This window comes from Lipotes vexillifer, unplaced genomic scaffold, assembly GCF_000442215.2.
Source record: "Lipotes vexillifer unplaced genomic scaffold, Lipotes_vexillifer_v1.1 scaffold777, whole genome shotgun sequence".
NCBI lineage: Eukaryota > Metazoa > Chordata > Mammalia > Artiodactyla > Lipotidae > Lipotes > Lipotes vexillifer.
In genome coordinates this window covers 2136633-2160378 of record NW_006784423.1, presented here as the reverse complement: position 1 = coordinate 2160378, position 23746 = coordinate 2136633, and the positions used below count along the sequence as shown (strand labels likewise).

General features: G+C 40.7%; 1 protein-coding gene across 1 annotated transcript in view; it reads left to right on the top strand.

Moving 5' to 3' along the window:
* Positions 1–22150, top strand: part of MRPS9 (mitochondrial ribosomal protein S9) — a 45394-nt gene extending 23244 nt beyond the window's left edge. Inside the window, exons 5-11 of the mRNA XM_007456829.1 lie at positions 2865–2944; positions 11887–11972; positions 12869–12944; positions 15275–15443; positions 16377–16485; positions 20513–20682; positions 22054–22150. Coding sequence (XP_007456891.1) covers positions 2865–2944; positions 11887–11972; positions 12869–12944; positions 15275–15443; positions 16377–16485; positions 20513–20682; positions 22054–22145 — 782 coding nt within the window. The 3' untranslated portion in view covers positions 22146–22150. The remainder of the gene's footprint in view (positions 1–2864; positions 2945–11886; positions 11973–12868; positions 12945–15274; positions 15444–16376; positions 16486–20512; positions 20683–22053) is intronic.
* The last annotated feature ends 1596 nt before the right edge of the window (positions 22151–23746 follow it).

Below are 23746 nucleotides of genomic sequence, written 5' to 3'. Positions count from 1 at the left end.
AGGGTGCTGTCACACCCTGAAAAGGCACGGAGGAAACTTAAATGCATATTACTAAGTGAAGGAAGCCAACCTGAAAAGGCTACACACTGCATGATCCCAATTCTGTGACATTCTGGAAAAGGCAGAACTATGGAACCGGTGAAAAGGTCAGTGGTTGCCAGGGGTCGTGGGGAGGGAGGAAGGAATAGGCAGAGCTCAGGCTTTTTAGAGCAGTGGATAAATGTTATACATCTGTACAAACACATACAGTGCCCACAGGAGTGAGCCCTAATGTAAACTATGGACTTTGGGTGATTATGATGTGTCGGTGTAAGTTCATCTGGTGGGGATGTTGATAATGGGGGTGGTAGAGGTATGTGGGAAATCTCTGCACCTTCCTCTCAATTTTGCTGTGAACCTAAAACTGCTCTAAAAATAAATAAAGTCTATTTTTTTTAAAAAAGTGTATTGTGTAATTAAAGTTGATTTTACAGAAAACAGATAACTGAGGGACAGTATCAAGAGCAACAGAAACTAAAATGCAAATGAAACTCCACAAGTATGTAAGGGATTTATATAGAAAACTGTACGACTTAAAAGATCATAAGTGTTCATCTGAATAGCTGGAAAAAAGATTTGACTTTCATGTAAGGAAAGATAATATTGCAGAGTTGCTACTTTAAAAATTATTAATAAATTTAATATAATTTCAAAGTCTTTTGGAAATATAATTTTGGAAATATAATTTTCCAAAGTCTTTTGGAAAAAACTTTCAAAGTTTATTTTGAAAGAGTAAATGTACAAGAAGCAGCGAGAAATTTTTAAAAGTAACGAGTAATGAAAGAAGTTACCCTACCAAGTATCAAAATGCAGCAAAAAACTGATTTTAATTAAATGGTGGTAATGGTGCAAACAGACAGACTAGTGGACCAGATTATTCACAATCAGCATATGTTTGTTTTTGCCATATTTTGTGAATTCTAAGACACAGTTTTTCAGATTTTAACACCTTTACCAGACAGGATTCATTTTACAGTTGATGTAAACTATATTGCATACCATTTGCTTTTTTTCTTTCTTTCTTTGTATAAGATACGTGATGGAGTATCTTAAAATCCATGACATCTTAGATTGAATGAAATTATATATGTACACACACACACACACGTAAATGCATATTATAAAATCATGTACACACATATTCACACACATGGAATGAGACCCAACGCCAAAATCCCTCCAAGCTTTTCAGTAGAGTCTTATCTGCAACCATGATATTTGTCTTTCTTGATCACTCTCTGACTGCTTTCGCAATATACTGAAAATTGCATAGTAGAGTTATAAATACTGGAAAATATACAAGATTTCATGAAGTCTTTGAAAGTGGTGTTGGAGAACCATTTAATTCATCAGTAAGCCATTGGCGAATAAGAATGTGTTTTTATTTTTCAAGCCAAGCACTGTATCTAGACATTTTTCACCATTTGTTATGAAATTTTGGTCTTCATTTTAAATGTATGCACTTAAAGTGTTCTGTGTGTAATTCAGTTACCCCAGAAGAGGAAGATACCCTACATATTGTACAGGTAATGTTTTAAAAGAAAAGAGTGTATTATTCAAAAAACTGTAATGGAGTAATGACTCTCTTTGTTGGACAAAATAATGCGTGTTTGGATTTCTGCCTCACAGACATAAATTTCAGATTGATTAAATTTCTGATCATGAAAACATACAAAAATTCCAGAAGCAAATATGGGAAAACAGTCTTTAGAAAAAAGCCCAAAGTCTTAAAGCAGGTTTTCTCAACGGGGATGGTATTTCCCCCAAGCGGGTGTAAATTGGTTTGCAGGAGGTGAAAAAATCTTAGCTATTACAATGTCTGTGGCCCTCCAGAGGGCCACAGTATGTACATCAGTGGATATGCAGTGTATCTGCGGTATTAAGATTTCATGGGGAGGCAGGCAATTAGGGAGAAAAGTGTCTGAAAAGGTGCCTTAGTAGGAATGATAATGAAAAAACAGTTGAGAAGCACTGCCGTAGAGGAAAAGTGGCAGAGTCTGCTATACACATACACTTTAAACGTCTTGAGTATGAAAGACGCCACAAACAAACTTTAAAGGCAAGTGACAGACTGGGAGCAAAGAGTTTACAACTCACGTAATAGAGGAGTGTAGGCTCGTGTTTGGAGTGCTCACACATGGTTGACAGAGAAGCAGCTCAGTACAGACACGGGAAAAGGACGTGGAGTTGGTGTTTGCTTTATTTACTGCAGCAGCTCCGTTTCCCAGTTTGTTCGGTGGTTATTAGATGTGAACGGCCATCTGTATTTCAGAAGGAATTACACAAAACATCTTTGTGGGGCCCCTTCTGTTTTAAACGTTTCAAACTCTCGGAGGTGTCTCACCACAGAGTTGAAACATAACTGGGCACGGAAAAATCCATTTTGTTTTTTTCTTTCTTATAGTATTCCTGTCTCTAATTTCCTAACTGTATTACATAATTGACTTTATCAGTTTTCCTTTTTAAGAATATGGGAGTGTGTTGTATTTACAGCCAAACATAAATTATCTTGTTCTAGCAAGATGACTTTGGTATTTTGTGTTTATTTAAAACATATTACAGAAATTCTCATGGTGAAATATTTAGGAATGTTTTATCAAATATAAACGTTGCTTTGTATTAATGGGTATGAAATATTAAATATCCTAAATATTTACATGCTAAACCTGCCAAACTAAATTCTAAATATTAATGCTATTTTGTTATTTCAAAAGGTAATCAGAATTAAAAATGTGTCTTATTGCAGAATTATGAATTGCAATTAAATACAAGCTATTTGATCTCTGTTTATTTTTGTTTATTTGTTTTCATTTGGTTTTTATTAGCAATCCAGTGGGGAGAAGACGGCCGCCCATTTCATTTTCTCTTTTATACTGGCAAACAGTCATATTATTCATTAATGCATGTAAGTATATTACATTTATGGTAAGTAATATGAACTGTAAGCTAAGTAACTAATGATAGCAGAGGTTTCCCTCAGCTTCAGAATTTACCTAGTGTGTTTCATAATGGACAAAAAATAAGACTTCCAGAGACAAGACAGTATGTTGAAAGGCTTTATATTTTATTAATTCATTTTTGCTAAAGGTAAACATTAGAGAATTTATGTCAGAATGGTTTGTCCTTAAAATGCTTTTACTTCCAAACTGAGGTCATGTTGGGAGATAGATGCTCAGCTCAGTATCAATGCGTGGGTGTGCGTGAAGGCGGGACCTGAATCAGGAAAGGGGCTGTCAGGGCGATGGGCGCTCACCTTGGGGGAGAGGCAAGTCCTTCTCTCTACCCTTTAGTTATTCCTATACGATTTTTGCTTTTCATAGGTCAGTGTAGTGTATGAGTCTAGAATTTGGGCTCAAAAGGCCTAGGAAGTGATTTTATTACTTGTTGCCTTCCAACTGCGTTTGCGTGTACCGGGAACAGGTTTTATTTTCTTTCAGAGCCGTAAGTTGGTTGATGGTGTGCGCGCACTGGGGAGTTCCCTACAGTTACTATGACAAGAGGCTGGATGCTGATGCCCAGTTTTAAACAACAGAACCCACTTTATTTTTAGAACATGGTGTCAAGTTTTATTTTATTCATATATGAGTTTTACAAGTTACAGAAATTGTCCCTGGGCCTTCCATCCACAGTCAGCTCTCGGGTGGCTTGGCTTGCATGCACACATGTACTCTGTCGAGCTGGCTGGTGTTTATTTGTGCTCCGCAAACCCAAAGGACAAAATCCCCACTTGTCAGGTACATTTATTTCTCGGGGAAAAAAAAAGAAAACCTTCTTTTTACTTTTTGTTGACCTTGGGCAAATGAGCTTCTTGCCCTGGCAGAAATGAAATGAATGATGGATGCAGAGAGTGTCTTTGCTGAGTAATGGAGCTGGGCTTCTGCTCTCCGCCCAGGCTCTGCGTACAGCCCGAGGCTACCCAGGGACCCCTGCTGCTCATTTAAATAGGTATGTCAAATCTGCCTCACAACGCTGCTGGTTTGATCTGTGGTAATATTTGTGAAGGTTCCATATGGACTCGAGCCCCCTGCAGTGCTGAGAAATAATGTACAACGCTTCATGGTGCAGACGCAAATTTCCCCTGAAAAGGGATGCAGCACTGCGTTTTAGCTGTCGGAGGGGATGATGGAGCTGGCACGCTAGGGCTGTCAACTTGTTACACGGATGGGTTGCACGCAGCGAAGCTGTGGAAAATCTGTGCCTTTTAACTTTTCTACTTAATCACGGTTGTAGCGTTGCCTTTAGACTGTATTATGCTACATTAATTCTCTTCCTGCCTTCTGCCTTTCGTCCCAAGTTTCACGGAAAAAAGTAAAGCATGCGGGTCTTGTAGAGGAGGCTTATCAAACAGCTGTCATCTGACAAGCCATTTGCATTTGTTTGGGCTGAAACTGAGCAACCCAAGGGCAAGATATTTTGTTGCATTCCATCATAATGAAGAAATTACACATTGTATAAGAGGCCTAACTTTATTTATGAGTTTTAAAAGGGATTGCTCAAGAAATTGGTCAGTTTCTCAGTGGATAAAATACTACCCCACTCTCGACTAGAATGTCAAATTACATCCAGTTTATAAAGTCTTCCTTTTGCGTCATATAGTTGCTTTGCATATAGGAGAGTTCTTGTGGGCTTCTATGTGTTAGTTAAATTCAGTAATTTAGGTCTGTCCATTTGTTGTGTAGTTTAACCCCCAAACGCTGTGGGTTTGGTATTTGTTTTATTGTTCATCAGAACAGTTTACACATGTAAATTACAGATATTTTGGTTTAACTTGAGCGTGTTAATTCAGATAATTATAAACCCTTGTATTTTCAAAAATGCATCTTACTGAACTTTAAAGTAATTACATGTATGGAAAAAGGATAAATATTTTCCTAAATATAGACCAATCACTTGAGCCTCATGTACGGCAGATGTTATTACTCACAGCTGTGGTCATTGCCTGGATGATGCAGGTCAGCATCATGCTAGGTGCTGTTTGTTACTCTGAAATAGTATGACTAAAGATCCACTGTTCAGCTCCCAAGAGTGGTTTCGTAGTGAATCAGGGATCGCATATAAAATAAGACGGTAAAACTTGAAACTGCTGCACATGTTGGCTCCCTCCTTTGTTCTGCCCTCTCTTGGTGCGGGGAGGGGTCCGTTCCATTCTGTGGGAGGGTGATCCCCCCCGCCGCCATCCCACCACAGCAAGGGAGCCAGGCCCGCAAAGACTGTGGCAGGTGGGCGGGAAGTGACTCATTATTGCTACCGTTTCGATTTGTTGATGCAATTTCTTCCCATGTGACAGGGTGAAAGACACTAAGGCAAACTCTGTTTTCCATGTCCTGGACCGGCTGTGATTGTGTGAGCTGTGGCCGTCACGGCCATGCTTTTTGTCAGAAAAGCACAGCTCTGAGCATGTTTGCAGTTCTGCCCAGAGGTCTTTGTGATGTCCCTTAACCTTCTTTATCTTCGGTAATAACATCAAAGCTGCTTTTTAGTATTTGGTCACTGCTTGCATGTTAAAGTTGTATGTTACATTATAGCAGCAAATAAAAGATGGACCTGATGCAGCTGCCAGTTAAGGGTAATGTGTAATGCTTAAGTGAACACTGTTTCCAGTGAACCCGTAGTTAGTCCATCCGGTTGTTTTTGTGGAGAAGTAGGAGGATTTTGGGGGAAGAGGCGGATGAGAAGAAAGAAGCGGCTCGTTGTTCCCGCCCAGAAGGGAAGCTGTTGGGAGAGCACAAGGTGAAGGGGAGCTTGCCGAGCCACGGGGGCTGGGGTCGCAGACTTTGTGAGTGTGTTCATTCTGAGGGCTCATCACCAGGTTGGCTGGAATTCCCACCTTCCTGTGGCCACAGCCATACACCTGTCTTCAGGTTCCTGGGAAGGTCAATAAAAACCATTTATCTTACAAAATAGCGAATAGGGTGTACGTACGTAATGAATGAAGTGTGAAACAGTACTAACAAGTAAATTCTTAAACAGTGAAAGGTAGTTTAAGAAGAAATAAGGGCTGTATGGAGTTTCTCAAAGGATCGTTGAGGACTGAGGGGGCTCCGGGCTGGATGGCCCTACCCATCCGTCTTTTTTACCCCAAATGGATGACTTTCCATCTCCTTAATAGCCACGTAACCAGTGGAACCTGTGTACTGCTGAGACATGATTTAGAGTTTCAGTGTAGCGTTTCAGGAGCAGAAAGAAGAAAGAGAGAGTAAAAGGAGTTTCCAGAAACAAGTGAACTGAAATGTAAAGGAGAGGGAAGACTTTTTAGAGGGTGTGTGCGTCTGACGTGGAGCAGGTGCCGCGCCAAAGAGCTGAGCTGCGTGTCCGGGGGTGGGGGAGGAAGCCTGCCTGCGCAGCTAAGGATGCTAAGGATAGGGCGGTGGCTGTGCCCCTGGGTCCCAGCTGCCCCAGGCACCCCTGCCCTCCACAGCTGGAGCTGCGGGCAGGCAGAGGGGCTGCATTCATGAATGGGGCGGTCACAACCTGGGCGGTTGTGCAGGTCCTTTAATCCTAAGACAAGTGTTAATTCCCGTTCACTCCTATCAACACCTAGGTTTCTGAATATCTTGAAACTCACTAAAAGTGAGTTGAAAATTGTTTTAAACTCATTGTGGGAGGTGATTATTTGACTCTGAAGTGGGAATCCTTTTGTAAAATATGATTCATTAAGACAGGGCATGGCTGTAATATAGCCTTTCCCAAAGTGCTTTCTGAGGAACCCTGGTTATGAAAGCTTCAAGAAAGGGTCTCTGAAATTAAGCTCGTTTGGGAATGCTGCATATTGTATACAGCACTAGGAAACTAATAAGGAGACACTTAGCGTGATAAAAACTCCCTGACGCCCTTCAGTAGAGAAACACTGCTGCTCAAATATGTTGGATTGCGGAACCATTTCTACCCAAAACATCTTTTAACGTCCCGTGAAACCAGAGCTTGGGAAAAGCTGTATAAAACATTGGAAACACTGTGAGTTGTCAGAAACATTAAGCATCTATTGACGTTTTACGTCAGCTCACCTACCCCAACGTTTAAGATAAGGTTCTGCATGTCTAAAAACTATACTGGGAATTTAGCATCTTATATATTTTAGGACTAGTTTTACAGTAAACTTTGGAGTATTTTCAGAGTGTTTCTATAAATTGAAGGAATTATATGGCCTCAGATGAAAGTTTTACCCTAAAAAGTATAAAATTAAGGAATAAGTAGATCATTATGTACTTAAACTATTCTGCTGAATTGGGGGGAAAAGTTTAAAATATTAAAAAGTACGAAGTAATTCTAATCCTAATAATGTGTGTATAAACAGGATTCATTTGCCTGGCTTATTTAGAAATTCTCCAGTTTATTTTAAGCGACTTAAACCTTCTGTGTTTCACACAGTAGCCCAGGGAGGGGTCTGAGGCCTCAGTATATGGAGGTTCCAGAGTCAACAAGCAAAAGTTCCGGAGGCTTAGTATCACAGTTCTATGCATCCTCCTTGTCACCGGGTGGTGAATACTGAAACCTTTTGAAGCAGTGCTCTTTACAAATGGAGTTAAAGTAGTGACCCTTCCCACAGTGATGTATTACAAGACAACTGCTTTATGACTGTGTAAAGGGCTTCTGTTTAGAAAGCTACAGACCAGTGCTGACGTGTGTCTGTGTGCTGTTTTCAGTTCTTTCTTGACAGGAGGAGTTAATTCAGTAACTAGTTCAGCAACAAACTGCTGTTCGAGAAGTATCTTTAATATACATTTTCCTCATATTGATATATGCATAATTACCATTGTGCATCTTGTATGTTCCAAGTGTAGCAATTGGGAAAATTAATTTTTACAAACTGATTCAACTTATTGCCTCTGTTGATTTTAATCAGATTACTTCTTTTATAATGGTAAAATTGTTTTTATAATATATGATGGAGCTTTCAGTAGTAAAAATATATGGTATCTGAGTCACAAGCACTTCTATGTAGTTACTCCCGGGTGCGTACTTTCCCAGAGTACTTGTCTAACATGACCTATATGTGAGATTATTTCCTTTTTTTATGTCGGGTAGCATTACACGATGTATACGCTGTATAGCATGATGTATTTACAAAGTGATAGCTAGGGTCTACCATAGAAGTATGTCACTTGGAGCTTCAGATAAATTGCATGATAAAAACCATGATAAATGAATTATATGTATATTTATTCCAGTTGGTTTTGTATATGCCAGTAGCCAAAAAATTGAGAAGATTGTTATTTAGGAAATTTATTTTCTGTGATTTTTTTTTTTCCCAACAAACATATTTTAAGTCGCTTACTTTTCTGTATTGAACTAGTATCTAAGATGGTAATTACTGTGAGTTATTATATATTTTGTATATCAAAATACAGTTGACTTTTTCTATACTACCCTCCTAAGAAATGTTGTTTGTTTACCCCTCCTAAAATTGGAATTTCAACATGGTTAATACAACCAAAACAGAATTTGGTAGACTAAAAATGACATTGCTCATGCTCTTGGAAGAGTTTAGTTAAAGCACTTCTTTCCTGTACCCTGAGCATCTGGTATTTCCAAATTAGGCACCTTCTAAATTCGATTCATACATTATGGAAATCTGATGACATGAGGGGTGGATAGGCTTGCTTTGATTTTATGAAATATTAATCATAGCTGTGATTAATGATTCAGCATTTCACATCTGGGTTATTCCTGTCATATTTGAAAATTATACTGTTAAATACAGTATATAAACTTAGTAGGTGGGGTCATGCTAATTCTCTAGGGTCCCTTAAAAATTAAGTGGAAATTTAACAATATACCAGAAGCTAGCACTGGTAATCTGTGATGTTGACAGTTCCTGGCATATTTTATACCCTCAAGGATTTTTTGATGTAAATTAGTGTAAACTCTCTCTTCAGGGAGTTGAAGCTATAGAATGTACTTCCCAGAGGACTGTTGTCTCTGACTAACCAAGATAGAACCTTTAGAATCTCAGGAGAGGTTTTATTATCTAGAAAAGAAAGAAAAATAGAAATAGTGCACCAGTAAAACTTTTTCGATTGTTCGACTCCTGAATGCCATACCTCACCGCTGTATCATTCCTTGACCACTACTGTAGGCCAGGCAGTGTGCTAAGTACTTTACATATATTTTCCTATTTAAAGAAGTATATGAGGGGGCTTAAAGAACATTATATAACTTGATGAATTACAACCATCAGAGCATGTGCCATAAATGAATAGAACTTACCGTGTTCTAAATTTGACGTGTACTCTTCATGGGTGGTTTTCTCATATTCCACATTTTTTCTGGTGATTTTACTTACACTATTTATACATTATTATGGAGCTAAATGTAACACTGGAAGGTAGTAGCAGAGTGCAAGAAAGTTTTAAGAAAAATATGGACTTAAAAATTGCTCAGAATCACTGGAAAATGATGACACATTTAGCACCCCAAATTTTGACTTGAAACTTAACCTATGAAGCAGATCAGTTATTTTTGTTTTAGTTGCCTTGATTATTCCAGAAAATTAAATAGACCCTTATATTATAACCAGGTAGGGTGTCTTACTACCGTTGTTGGTATTCTCTTGAATTCGTATTTTTAAGGTAGATTTGAAACATAACAACATCTCTGACTCAGGACTCTCAGAATCTCAGGGCTCTGGAGCAGCCCAGCATGGAGACGTGGAGACTGATGCCATCCTGCTCCCACAGACCCCCAGCTGGAGCAGGCTTCGGGGCCAGGGGCAGGGCACGTGGTGCAGGTGCACAGCGAGATGCTGCTTGCACACGTCTGTCCCCTTCGTACAAGGCGGGGAGGGTTCATTTTGTGGGTTTTTTTAATTTTCCCTCTATTTTACCTGGTCAGAGCACTTCAGAATTGCTTTCTAGAAATAGGTACATAGAAATTTTTCTGATACACTATTCAGTTGGGCTTACAACTCACTATCTTAGCCTTTAAATATGAATTTCAGGTACCCGAACTACAGTCAAATGCGGCTTACCAATTCTCGGGAGACAAATTGTATGGTTTTAAGTTGCATAGCAGGGACACGTTCTGTATGTGGATGGCTTCTATCAGTTCTTGTTTTCTTTAGAGTGGACAGTTTGTTTTGAGTTGTCAGATACATTTTTCTCCTGCTACAGGTGATGGATTTATACTTTGAGTATAGTTGTAGAGATAGTTAATCTGTACCCTAAAATTGAATTAACCTCATTTGTCCCCAGAGTTCCAGTGTTTAGATCCAAACTTCAGGGTGCGTTACTTGCGGGTATCGTTCAAACAGATCACTGGGCCCCCCTCCCAAGAGGTTCCTCTTGGGAAAGTCTGGGTTGGGGCCTGAGAATGTACATTTCTAACCTAGTGCTTGGCCTAGATGCTGCTGCTGTCTGCTTCTGCTGGGAACTTAGCTTTAGAATCACTGAACTATTGATAGTGATAGTTTCACTCTGTCGGAGATGCTCGGCCCAGTTTTACTGTTTCTAAGTGCTGCTGCTTTTCTTATTCTTTTCTAAGTTATCGATCCTACTACCCTTACTGAAAACAAACAAAACAAAACAAAACACACTCTTACGACTCTCCCTACGACAGGAAATGAACTTATCCTTTTCTCACCAAGAAGTCCTGGCCCATGGAGCATAATCTCGGCTTTTCTCATCTGTATTTAGGAAACTCAAAGGCTCAGTCTTTACATCCTTTTTCCTCCCTCCCTCCCTCCCTTCCCTTCCTTCCTTCCTTCCTACATTCTTTTTCCTCTTGAGAGAAATGGATTCCTGAAAAGAGGTTGCAGAATGAAGATAATAACATGCAAGCATTGGTAAATACAAAGGGAGTAGCAGAGGGGCACGTGTATTCTTAGAGCAGACTCTTTAGCAGCAACATTTTGATATAATATGACGCTCTAATCAGCACCAAGAGGTTGTCCCCAAAACTGGAAATTATGAAGACTGTTTTAAATATGGATGGACATCTCTATGAGTAACAAGTTGTGTCTTCTGAGATTAGCTGATGGTATTGGACGGTGTCATGATTAAGCAAGAAAAAATGTTTATATCATCTCTAGCTCGTCCTTTGAAAACGTCTGTTCCTTAGGTATTGGTATGGTAGGTTATGTGTACATTATAAATGAATACACATAGATTGGATTTGAGTCCTCGAGTTTGCTCAGTCAAAAAAATTGGGAGACAGTTGCATTATTCTGCTTATTGTAAACTCATTTCCTGGAAATCGTATTTCATTGATAACCTTTATTGCCAGATTAGTGCTTACAAAATGGTAAATTTTCTCTTACTTGCATTATGATTTAACAGGTGACATACATTCACAGACTTTGTTAGAAAGTAAATTAATAGAAATCAAATAATGAAAAAAATATTAATAGAAAACTTTTTAAGATACAAACTACATGGTAAAGAGAGATCTTATATAAATGTTAAAATTTTTTACTGGTAATTCTCTAAGTTTAAATGCATATTGCTGTATAAATTATGATTTTTTTAAGGAAAAGTTTTGGTTCTCTGTGGAACTCTTAAGGAAAATAAATAGCTTGTAACTTTATTTCGTTTTTACTAACCTCACTGAGTTGTAAACCTTCTATAGAGTTTTTTGGGTTTTTTTTTTTTTGCGGTACTATAGAGTTTTTAAAAAATCATTTGAAGTTAAGTGTGTTACTATGTATGATACTAAATTCTCATTGAAATTACTCCACCATTCTTTAGTTTGAATGAGAAATAGCATTGTTAAAAAACATTTTCAGTAATCCTTGCTGTGCAGCTGTGACTTGAGGAGGGCGCTTCTGAGATGAGGTGCTCAGGGGAGAGATAAAGGGAGGTAATGGTTCTCCGTCTCTCTTGGTTTAGTGTATGTGTGTGTTATTTGCCACAGGAAGCATACGGAAAGCTACTAGATGTAGAAAACCGTCAAGACCAGCTGCGAGCCAAAGGTCTGTTTTCAGAAAAAACTAAAGCCAAGTAAGTTCTTTTTTGCATTAAAATATATGAGAAAATTAACTAAAAACATACCACTTATCATTGGTGTATTTTAGGCATACCTAAAGCCTAAAAATTTGTTCATTATTTCAGCATTAATCATTAAAATTCCAAATAATAGGTGATTTTTTTTTGTTTGTTTGGGATGATGTAAGTATTAAGGTTATTATTTTTATATTACTTCATTCTGGATTTGTGTGTTAAGTGGCACTTACTGTATTTGAATATTATTTCTTTAAAATTTTTGTGTATGTAACTGTGCATTTATATGCCCATATATATACGTGTGTGTGTGTGTGTGTGTGTGTGTGTGTGTGTGTGTGTGTATTTTGTATTTGAAGGTTTGTGCTTCCATTTAGCAAACAGTGATAGATTAGATCCATCGGCCTGACCAACCAGTTTTAAATTTGGGGATGGTTATTCACATATTTCTTCCTATGCAAAAGACACAAGTTTTTGAATATACCTAGTTTTAGTTGTAAATACTACCCCTAGCCTTTTATTTGGATTTCATTACTACTTTAGTCCATTGACAGATTACCTCTGTGTCTGTAACATACCCTTTAGAGTAAATTATGAAAAGCAAGCACAGTTTTAATTTTTGAGAAATCTAGTGACTTGAATATCATCAGATGGGTTCCCCAATGCCATGTCTAACTCTGCGAATGGAACATTTGCTAGACTGGGTATCTTTTCTAAAGTAGATCGAGGAAATGAAATAATGTGTCTCAAAAATCATTTACTTGGATGAAATTTTACAGCTATATAATACAAAAATGTGTTTCCCAATCAAGAATCGCTACTACTTGTGGGATCTTTTGTGATATAACTCATTGTATGGTTAATTTAAAAGAGAATATAATGTGATATTTTAACAGAGACCCAATTGGCAGCAGATGGCTGATTAAGGAGGAACTGGAAGAAATGCTAGTGGAAAAACTATCAGATCAAGATGTGAGTAATTAATCTTTTTAATTTAAGGAGACCTGTGCCATAAGATTGTAGACATTTGCTGTATTTAGGATCCTAATAGTAATGTTCCTCAGAGGCAGGTGTTCATAAGACGGTTTTCCTTTTAAAACATGTGGAGCTGATTTCTGCCCTGGGAGGGTCAGGAAGGTGCCTGGTCCTCAGACCCTCCTCCACAAGTGAGCTTGCATCCTCTGCCCCTTGTTCAGGGGCGCATGGCAGGTGTCATTTTTCACCCCCTTCAGTAAAGTGGGTGCTAATTTTACAGGCTAATGATAAGTGTAAGGGGCTGTTACAGGTTAAGCAGAAGAGAAATGAAGCGCATGGTTACCTTCCTGGCTTACCAAATGCAGTATCCACACGGCCAGTATGTTTCATCTTGGAATCGGCAAAACTGCCTGTATCAGAATCACCTGGAATGCTGGTTACAAAATGCAGTTCCCAAGGTTCAGACCTCACACAGAATTTCCATGTGTGTCACCCAGGAATCCACAGTTCCAGCAGGCTCCCCCAGTGAATGTCAAAGCCTATGAATGTGGTGACCCCTGCTTTTAGGTCTTAGTCTGATTCTTTTTTTGCTCAGTGTTCTAATATATGCCAGTATTATCACAGGAAATTTGATGTTTTAAATGTGTTGATGTTCTAAATTTAGATTATTTCTGGAAGATTGGAGTATAGAAAAATTTCACAAATTGTTCCAAGAAAGGTTTTTTCCTTCCATGGCAGTGGGTAACATTGTTAGTACCTTGCTGCCGTGTAGATTTCAAGTCCTATGCCTAAATTGCTCTTTTCTTCATTTAACATATTGAAGAAATTAATGTTTTGGAAAAGTTGCAATTTGCTTAACTAAGGTGTCGGGCATTTGGTGAGTTAAAGATCTGAAATTAATTTCTAATATCCTAACTGCCAAGTCAGTATCACTGCATGTGGATCCAACTGAAAAACCTCTCTTTTGCTCCTTCATTGAATGAATCATTTCAGTGTTTCCTGTTTTCTGGCTGCTTTTATTTTTATAATACAGGTTTGTTTGTTTTCATTTTGAAAACATCCCAAGGACTTTGTTATAGGTGTGCAGCTATGAAAACAAAACAACCAAATATATAGGTATGTTTGTACCTTGGGCAGCTGGCTGTTGGAAGAAATCCTGAAGCTGATGGCTGGTGTTAAGATGAGGAAGCCAGGAGTAGTCAATGATGCCTTGAGCCATGATCCCAGTTCACAGGCAGGGCTGGGTCATACCTGTAGTTGCCTCCTTGTGTGTTCGAGGGTATTACAGCCGGTGCAGAGGAACTGAGAACAGCTGAGGAAGGACAGGCCTGTGAATGAAGGTGATGGAGCTTTACCGGGCTGGGTACCACAGGTGGCTAGTAGTTCACTCTTCCTCAGACAGTTGCCTTCTCTAGTATTGTAACATCACAGGAAGCAATAATGGAAGCGGCCCTTTTAATCTTACTTGTGAGATTTTTATTTATTTCAAATTATTAATGGCAGGTTTTCACTGTAAAGGCAGTGGTAACAAAGATGAGTATGATTTTTAGGGTTGGCAAAACATAAATAAGGTTATCAAAAACTGGGTTTCACACTCCATGCTAAGGATCTCAAGTATCAGTTGTTTCCTTCTGCATAAACACTTTAGAGTGATTACTCTGGCTTCTAATTTTAAGGGGTTAATACCAAGTTGTTTACTTTCTAATCACATGTTCAAGAACTATTAAAAAAAAATGCACTGAGTAGCAAGGGTAATTTATTTCAAGAGGTTGCCCTTTAAGTCAAGTATCTCTTGAATTTTTAAATAGCTTGATTGTTCGGTTTTAAAGGAAATCATAAACATTAAAGTAACACAGCTTGAACAGCTAAAGATACATTTGCCAAATGTATTATGAAACGTAGTTTAAGAGGTACGTTTTCTCAAAATCAGACTCTTCCCATTTTACTGTACGAAACTTGCTGGAAATTATTTATGAAGCGCCTCTTGATACAGTTCTAATAAAAGAGTAGAAATTATACTTAAAGATCATCTAAGTATTTTTTTGAAAATGAATTTCACCTTCATGTAATCCTGATACCGAGAAATGGATTTTTCTTTGAATGATAAATTTCTTTGTTTCTCGAAAGAAAAGATTTGAGCACTAAAGGTACACAGGGGAAGTGCTGCATCTGCACGCTGTTCAAAAGCAGCATGAAGTTGCAGAAGTGTCATCCTGTCAAAATTCATCAGGAAAAGCAACATTGGAAAGATCAAGTATATAAAAATAGAAAAAATTTAGCAAATGCAATTACACTTGCATCTCCTAATGAATTTTTATTGTCTGCAGTACGCACAGTTCACTCGGCTGCTGGAAAGGTTATCGGCGTTGCCGTGTGACGCGGCTGAAGAAGAATTTGTGGGCAGCTTCCGCAGGAGTGTAACCATTCCACTGAGAAAACAGCTGACTGAGCCTTTGCAGTGTGACGAGAAGGGTATGGCCTTCAGCACAGGCCAAGGTAACGCACCCGTGGAGAGAGAACACCCCCCGCACCGAGGATTGGGAAATAGCCGGATGTTTATTTGCTCTTGCCCTTTGGTGTTCATTTTTTTTTATTATTTTTGCTGCTGCTATGCTGGATTTCCGAATATTAAGGTTCTGTTGACGTTTTTAAAAACTGAACTTTATAATGTTGCAAGAAAAAAATGTGGACACATACCTACACAATCATATTAACACTTTGTATTTTCATATTTTCAACTGGTAGAAACAACAAAATATAGGTTTCTTATAAAGGTTTAGGTTTCTGAATAAAGGTTTCTTATGTTAAATGAAAATTTTCGGGGAATCTGCACGTCAGATGCTAAAACTACAGAACGTTAAAACTTTAGGTCCTCGACTCACATCTTCCTTGTAGGTGTACAGAGACATTTGACGTGATGTAACTTTAAAGAATTGAGTTATTAAATGATGTATCTGCAACTTTAAAAAAATTTACATCATTCCTTTATCATTTTCAGTTAATATTTTCAAAGAAGTGTGACCTTTCCTAAGGATTCCTTTTATTTCTACCAATTATACTTTATTATACTGTTCATATATTTTTAAAATTATACAAATAAGATATACTCTTATTAATTTAAAAAGAACACTATGTAAGTTGATTTTTTTAATAATATAAATAAATGTGAATTACTTTGTTGAAACTAAAATCATTGTAGTGTTTCTCAAATGGGATTAAGGAACAAAATCACCCCATAGTAAGCTTTATTACGTCAATTATGGTGTAGTTTGCCTGTTCTGTTTTCGTTTGACTTGTAATAATTATAGAACTTTCCTATATAGAGTGTTCCATATTGTTATTCTGGGGGAAAAAATTTAATGTAGTTTTGCCTCTGTCAAAGCATTGGTCCTCAAGATGTTCACTAATAGATGTCTTATATTTTTAAAGGTAACAGAAAGACTGCAAAAGCAAAAGTGGCTGTTTATGACCACGGAAGTGGGAGGATAGAAGTAAATGGGGTCGACTACCTGCTCTACTTTCCAGTGACTCAGGACAGGTGAGGTCTTTGTTTTGGTTTTGCTTTTTGTTTTTAAAGAAAATGTACTTTATAATATGTCACGATCAACTAAGGCTTATGATTTTCTGATTATATTCGTCTGCATGATTATTTCTTTTTACTAATAGAATATATCAAACTAGCTAGAGGGACGCTGTCACTATTTTTTATGTTGTTTTCCAGATTTTTAAAAAGCATCTCTAGAATTCCTCATTAATTGAGTCTTCCTCCCCTTTTCATCAGGTCATACCGGAAGTTGAGTGTCTCGGGGTCTTATGTTCTGAAATGCAGACTATGCCACCTCTGCTTCCTGGGTTTGGGGATGGGCAACCACAAAACAACGAAAACCAACCTTGTTTGGCACTTACTGTCGTAAATATTAGAAAAAGTTCGCTTTATCACTTTGGATATTTTTCTATTCACAGAAAATAATATATATATATATATATATATATATATATATATATATATATGAAGCAAAGAAACCTGACATTTATATATTAAAATAAGAGCTCATCAGGCTTTGCTTAGTTCCCATGGCTACATATGGCCGTTTTATTCTTTGAACTTTGTATCCCGTGGAGAAACAGACATTAATTATAAATAGGTGTTACAGCCCAACTCCACTAAATATGCCCACCTGAGATATGTTCCTTAGTCACTGTATAAGGCCTCTTCTTGAGATGGTTATGATTTTCCCAGTCGTTACTGTCATCATCCACAAGTCACAGCAGTTCTGCATGGTTAGTTCCTCTCTTCCTAATCTTCTCCTGGTTCCTGTGGTGGTGTTTCGGGTCAGAAGACTTAAGGCTCTTATGATCCCAATGCTTATGTCAGGAAAGAGGACCATGCCAGTGTAGTGTAAGCTTCTGGACGGAATAATCACTTCAGGAAATGTGTGTTTCTTGTGTGTGTGTGTGTGTGTGTGTGTGTGTGTGTGTGTGTGTGTGTGTGTGTGTGTGTGTGTGTGTGTGTGTGTGTGTGTGTGTGTGTGTGTCAAGAAGTAGCCCCGCTCTACTCTGTTTAGTAGGAATTAAGCTAATTCTGCCACCATCCTCTCAGGGAAGCCGATGGAGGAGGCTCTTACTTGTCTTACCAAACGCCAGAGAGACCCGTAACTTCAGCATTACGACTGCTGTTAGGAATGGCATTTGATCGATAACCGTCTGTTAATTTGTTTTCAGATATAACTCCTGATGATTTAATAGCAGGTCTCGATTTTGGCTTTTATCTCACAATTAAGTTGCCCCCTTAGAACTTACTATTCAGGCTGATTCAGCAGGCGTTTGCTAAGGGTTGTCTGTGTGCCCAGTCTTGTTCTTGGCATTGCGAAGATACCAGAGCTATGTGAGATATGGTTTCTGCTGTCAAGAAACTCCCTATCTGATTGGGAAGCCTGAGGCTAGTCTTGGTGGGATAGGCGCCCAAACCGCCTCACTGTCTTTCAGTACTTGTCGGGATTTATGGCAGCCATGCTACTCGGGGACTGGCCTTTCCTCCTGCACGAGTGGCTCCCGAGCTTACGGATGAGCAGGGAGGTGACCACTGACCACCAGTAGTAGGGAGACGGCCGAGCCAGGAATGGGTGATCTTGATTCTAGGTCTGTTTTCCAGCTGTGTGAACTCAGCCAAGATGCTTAAAGGTCACCTCCCTAAATGGTAGGAGGGAGTTGGACTTGATGATCTCTGAGGTGCTTGCCTGAAGGTCAGTTTGAACTGCTTGCTTTTCTTTCCAGGGTCCTTTCTTTAGGCTGTTTTTACACAGACATAGCAAACAGGTCATTGGGAGTGTCGACTGTGTTCCTTCCTCGAGCTGTCAGAAATTTTGTGTTTATTCATTCACTTAGCAGGCGTTTACCACGATGCGCCTGGTGCTGTGTGGGGTACACAGAGCAATGCTTTCTGATTTGGAAAGGCCTTTGCTCTGTTACTTAGCCAGTGAAGCAACTCTTAATTGATCACCTGTACAAAGGGAGTACATTCCTCACATGGCACTAACCGTGTAATAGAGGAGACAAGTTAGCATCTTAAGCAGTCACAGAAAAATAAGAGTACGTGATTTTATATATGTACCAGGTTATGTGCTGTACAGTTGGTGCCATAGGAGTGGCATTCAGAGAAGATTGAAAGGAGGAAATTTTCAAAATAACTTTGATTATATAACAAAGAGCAAAATAAAATTGATTCTTTTAGCTCAGGATTTCATCTGAGATCCCTGAGAGGAGAGATTTATGAAGTATTTTCATGCCGTGTAACTGTTTTTGCAGGTACTAGTGTGAGTCCAGATTAATTAAAACCAGTAGCTGTGTAATCGTTTTCAACTGTACCCTTTGGGCGTTGCTTTCTCTTTATAGACTTAGTGTCGTGCTCAGTGCGCACCGGCTTCCTGACTGTGCAGACTCTTCCTCCTCAGGTCCTTTCTCGCCTTGACCACCCTGACTCAAGTGCTCTCATAGAGCCCGAATTTTTTCCCCAAATTTTAGTCTCAGTTTTTTAATCTATATAAGCATTTTTAAGGGAATCTTAAAAGTTTTAGGAATTAAAACAGATAAATGTTTAAGCTCCCAAACGAGTAGGTGAGCAGGGCTTCTCTTAGTAACATCATCACTCACGTCACTCACCCGCGCAGTCGTGTCAGGCAGCGTGGGCCTGTGATGTGCCAAAGACAGTTCCATAGGTTCCATACTGACCTCGGTGTCCTTGCTGGAAATGGCGGGGTTAGATTATCAGCCTCTAAATTTTCTTTAGCTCTTATAATATAGCTATTATTTATAATATCGTTGACTCTTGAACAATGTGGAGGTTGGGATTTTCCCAGCACAGTGGAAAATCTGAGTACAACCTTACCGATGGCTCTTTGTATCGAGTTTCCTCATCGAGGGATCCGACCACTGTGGATGGTGTAGGTCTGTAGTATTTACTGTTGAAAAAAATCCACGTGTCAGCAGGCCTGCACAGTTCAAACCCATGTTGTTCAGAGGTCAACTGTAGCACTACTTTTGTAACGTCCCTGATTTTTATTTGGTTCCTTTGGAACATTTGTTCAAAGAAAGCAATATTAGATTTAGGTCGTCTCATACCTGTTTTCTGTCGTAGGACTTGCGTCATTGCTGTTGGAGCAGCATCCCTGTGGAAGCAGTATTGTTACAAACTCCAGCTAACGCTGCCCTTCCAAGCCCTTGTGTCCACATCCGCACCAGCCCGGGCTTGCTCTGCTAGTGTGGAGCCCAAGGGGCGACACCCACCTCTCAGCATCACTGTGTGACGCTAACCTTTACTTGGGGGGTCCAGAAAGCTGCAGTGTCAGACCAAACAAGCAAACGCAATATTCAATATTCATCAGCTTTTCTAAGTAAAATTCATAAGAGCTATCAAGGCAAAAGCAATCCCTTGTTTGTGAGTGAGAAGATGGTCCAGGGCAGTCTGCCTGCTCCAGCCTCTGGTTCTGGCCCTGCCTGGACCGCATGGGTGCTCACTGGCTGTGGAGGGAAGCGGGCCTGGCTGGTCTGTGGGGTGTCACCTGGCAGGACCCTGCAGCTGAGGGAACTGCAGGCAGAGTGCGTGTCTCAGTGGGAAAATGTCGAGTGTGGTTTCAGTGACTTTAAAACTCACAGTGTCAGGACGAGCACAAACCTTATACAGATACGGCATAGTACACTCTACTTAGTGAACCCAAATGGCACTTGATAGTTGCTTGGGAAGACCTATTAATATTACATCTGATCACTGAATCCAGAGAGGTGGATTCAGTGGATTAAAGGAGTTCTCCCAGCTTTGACTTCTTTATGAGGTTATGTTCAAGCCTCACAAAATTCTCGTGAGACAAGCAGGGTCAGCAAACAGCTGGGGTGTGCTGTTGTGCCCGAGCAGAAGAGGCCTGACCCTGCTCTCACGGAGCATCTGAGTGGCGGAGACGCTAGCGTTTCTGCGTCTGGTGTGGGTCTCACACACATCCAGAATGTGAGCAGCCTGTAACATTGTGTATCTTCGCAGTGAACTTAACTCCACCTCTCGTGCTGTGCCTTAGAGAACAGCTGATGTTCCCTTTCCACTTCCTCGACCGGCTGGGAGAACACGACATGACCTGCACGGTGTCGGGGGGCGGGCGGGCGGCGCAGGCGGGGGCCATCCGCTTGGCGACGGCGAGAGCCTTGTGCAGCTTTGTCACCGAGGACGAGGTCGAGTGGATGCGCCAAGGTGTGAGTTCAAGTGGGGGGCGGGGGGCAGGTGACCCTCGAGTCTTCATCCCACTCCGTTTTGTGTCAGGCACATGAGCGGTGGCTTTTGTTTTATTACAGAAATTTGTAATCGTTATTCGATTTAATGATGGAACCCCCTAAGGTGTTTCTCTCCAAAGTTATTGGAGATTCCTTTTCCACTGTGATATTAGTTCGAATTTTATTTCCCTTACTCACTCTGTGTGACCCTGTCACCTAGCCATGAATTCTGGAGTCTCTGCACAGGGGGAGAAGGGTTCTACGATCAATATGTTCTTTAGGGCCCTGCGTCCTCATTTCACAGTCCGTCGGGGCAGCTCTAGCTGAGGAGTGTCTTCCCACCATTTGTGAAGGAGGAAAGCACTGCGGGCACTGCAGACCGGCTGTGTGGCCTCAGCAAGGCCCCTGGCACCTCTGGGTCCAAGAGCCCCTCTGGGCAAGTGATGTGGGCCCTGCCCCTGCCCTCCCACTGCGCCGCTGGGGTTCTGATCCCACGCTGCAGATAGGGCCACCCGTAGCTTAGGCAAGTTAATTTTTTTAAACCTCTAAAAATCCATTTGCTTATAAACAGTTCACCATTTTGTAGCACCTCACTTAACAATTCTGCTAGTTTTGAGGTTCTGTGCATATTGAAAAGTAATAAAGCATCATTACTTATCATTTAAACTAGAATTTAGACAGGTCTTGCTTGCATTCCGCACAAAACGTTGTGTTATTCCACACCCCTTAAGTACAAGTAAATGCAAGAGCTATGGGTATATGACAAGCGTAAAATGTGAATTTTGCCTTTGCTGTGTGGCCATTGAGAGTACCTTAATAAAATAGAGAAGCCTCGCCTACAGTGAAGAGAGGTGCTAGTGTTGGAAAGGTGAAAAAGACAGTGAGAAACTCCAGTCTGTTTACATATTTATAAACACAGTTAGAGTTTTCTCGTCGCTGGTGTTCTTATGGTAGTTACCAACATCCCACGTCTGGGCCACCACTGGGCACTCCCATCGGGGCCGTATGCTGAGAGTGACTCGTTTATTGCTCAGAAGCTGTAATTACTCCTGATGGTGGGAGACTGGGAGCTTCCAGTCTAAACTGACTTTTCTCTTCTGGAACCAACACCTTGAGCTGAGAACACAACTCTAAAACCTTTTTTAGATTCTGAAACAAAGTACCAAGAAATACTATTATCACACAAATTAGAAAAATAAGCTTCTTTTCTCAGATATATTTGATAAGTCATATATTATGTGTCGGTGTATCCACGGGCCCTGTCACTGTGTGAGGAGCTGCCAGTTCACGCGGTTCTCCTGCTTTCCTGCGCTTTCCACGGGTCATAAAGGCGTCTCTTTTTATGCTGCAGCGGGACTGCTTACTGCCGATCCCCGTGTCAGAGAGCGGAAGAAGCCGGGCCAGGAGGGAGCCCGCAGGAAGTTCACCTGGAAGAAGCGCTGAGTGTCTGGGCGGGAGAGGAGGGGGCGCTGTGCACCTGGCGCGCGGCGGGCGCGCAGGACGCAGGCGTTGGCCGGGTGAATCAGCACCATCACACGTTGGGAGTCGGGTGCTGATTTATGCTAAATGCAGTGTCGTAAAGGTACCTTCTCAAAATCATTATTTAAAACTGTTTAGCTTTGTTCTGCTGCTTTACTTTTAAAACTTTTTCAGAAGAGAGCTTTAGAAGCATAACTCAGAATCTTGGCGTATTCGACCTGAAAGGAGCATTCAGCAAAATCCAATCAAGAGACCGCCTTTTGCGGACGGAAAGGCCCAGCCCCATACATCTGACCCAGCAGAGCCACACTGCTAACGTAATGGCAGGACGGACTTGGACTCACTCATTTTCCCAGAGAGCAGTTGTTACAACATATCTTTCAAAACTGAGGGATGAGAGTGCTTGTTGAGAAGAGTGAAGCCCGTGGAGCGTCTTTGTCAGGAGCCCAGCTGAGTCTCTGCGGAAGACAACAGGCCAGTCCCCCACCACCACCAAGCCCCCGGCAACCACCATTCCACTCTCTGTTTCTGAGTGTGACTCTTTTTTTTTTTTTTTTTAAAGATTCTACGCCTGAGTTTGCCTTTCTCTTTCTGGCTTATTTCACTTAGCATAGTACCTTCCAAGCTGGGTACACACTTGCGGTTACAGAGTATGAATTAGTTCCGAGGATCTGGCTTTAGCGTGTCTGTGAAACCTTAAAGTAGTTCAGGGTTCTATACATGCGTCACTTTTTCTGGGCTACGTAGTTCCATTGCTCTCACAAGATGCCCAGAGGGGTCCCTCCCTATGACACTGAGAACCACGGGCATGAGGAGGGTTTGCCGGCGGGGGGGGGGGTTAAGGACAATAAGTCCGCCCTTTGTGTGCAGCCCTAGATCCAGCAGGCGAAACAGACACCATGGTGAGATCTTGGGCCTGACCTGGTGGGAGCAGGGGTCAAGGGTATTGGTCATAATCTTTATCTGGCTAGGAGGAGGGTTACATGAGTGTCCGCTTTACTATACCTTTCAAATGTGATACGTGTGATTTTTATTATGAACCATTTTATGATAAAAGTGAATGAAAGACTACCGTGAGTTGGGATGTAGGAGCTCGAGAACAGTCTCCGGGGGGCTTATGTGTGACCTCGGGCAGCTGACCTCCTCACAGCTGGGTGGTCGCTCGTGAGGAGGGGAGCACAGCAGCCCCTGTCCCAGGGTTAGAGGGTTCAGTAAAATCCACAGGAGCCGTGGAGCCCAGAGCAGGTCCCCTATCAGTGTGGGTTGTGATTTTCCTCAAGAGACCCCTCCTTAACCGCTGTCATTTGCTTAAACCCAAATGCACAGGATCTCAGTTGGACGAGGGAAGGAGTGGGGGTCATGGTGTAAGCAGGCAGTTTCCTTGAAAATGAATGACAGTTCACTACCTTGACTCCTCAGAAGAAACAGAAACACGATGCTGTACGTGGGGTAGCTGAGTGCTGTAGACCAAGTGTTTCCATATATCTGTTAAGACGTCCAGGCTACACTCGATTCAGCAGCCCCACTGACACAGATGCTCAGCCCTCACACACCATGGGAGGTGG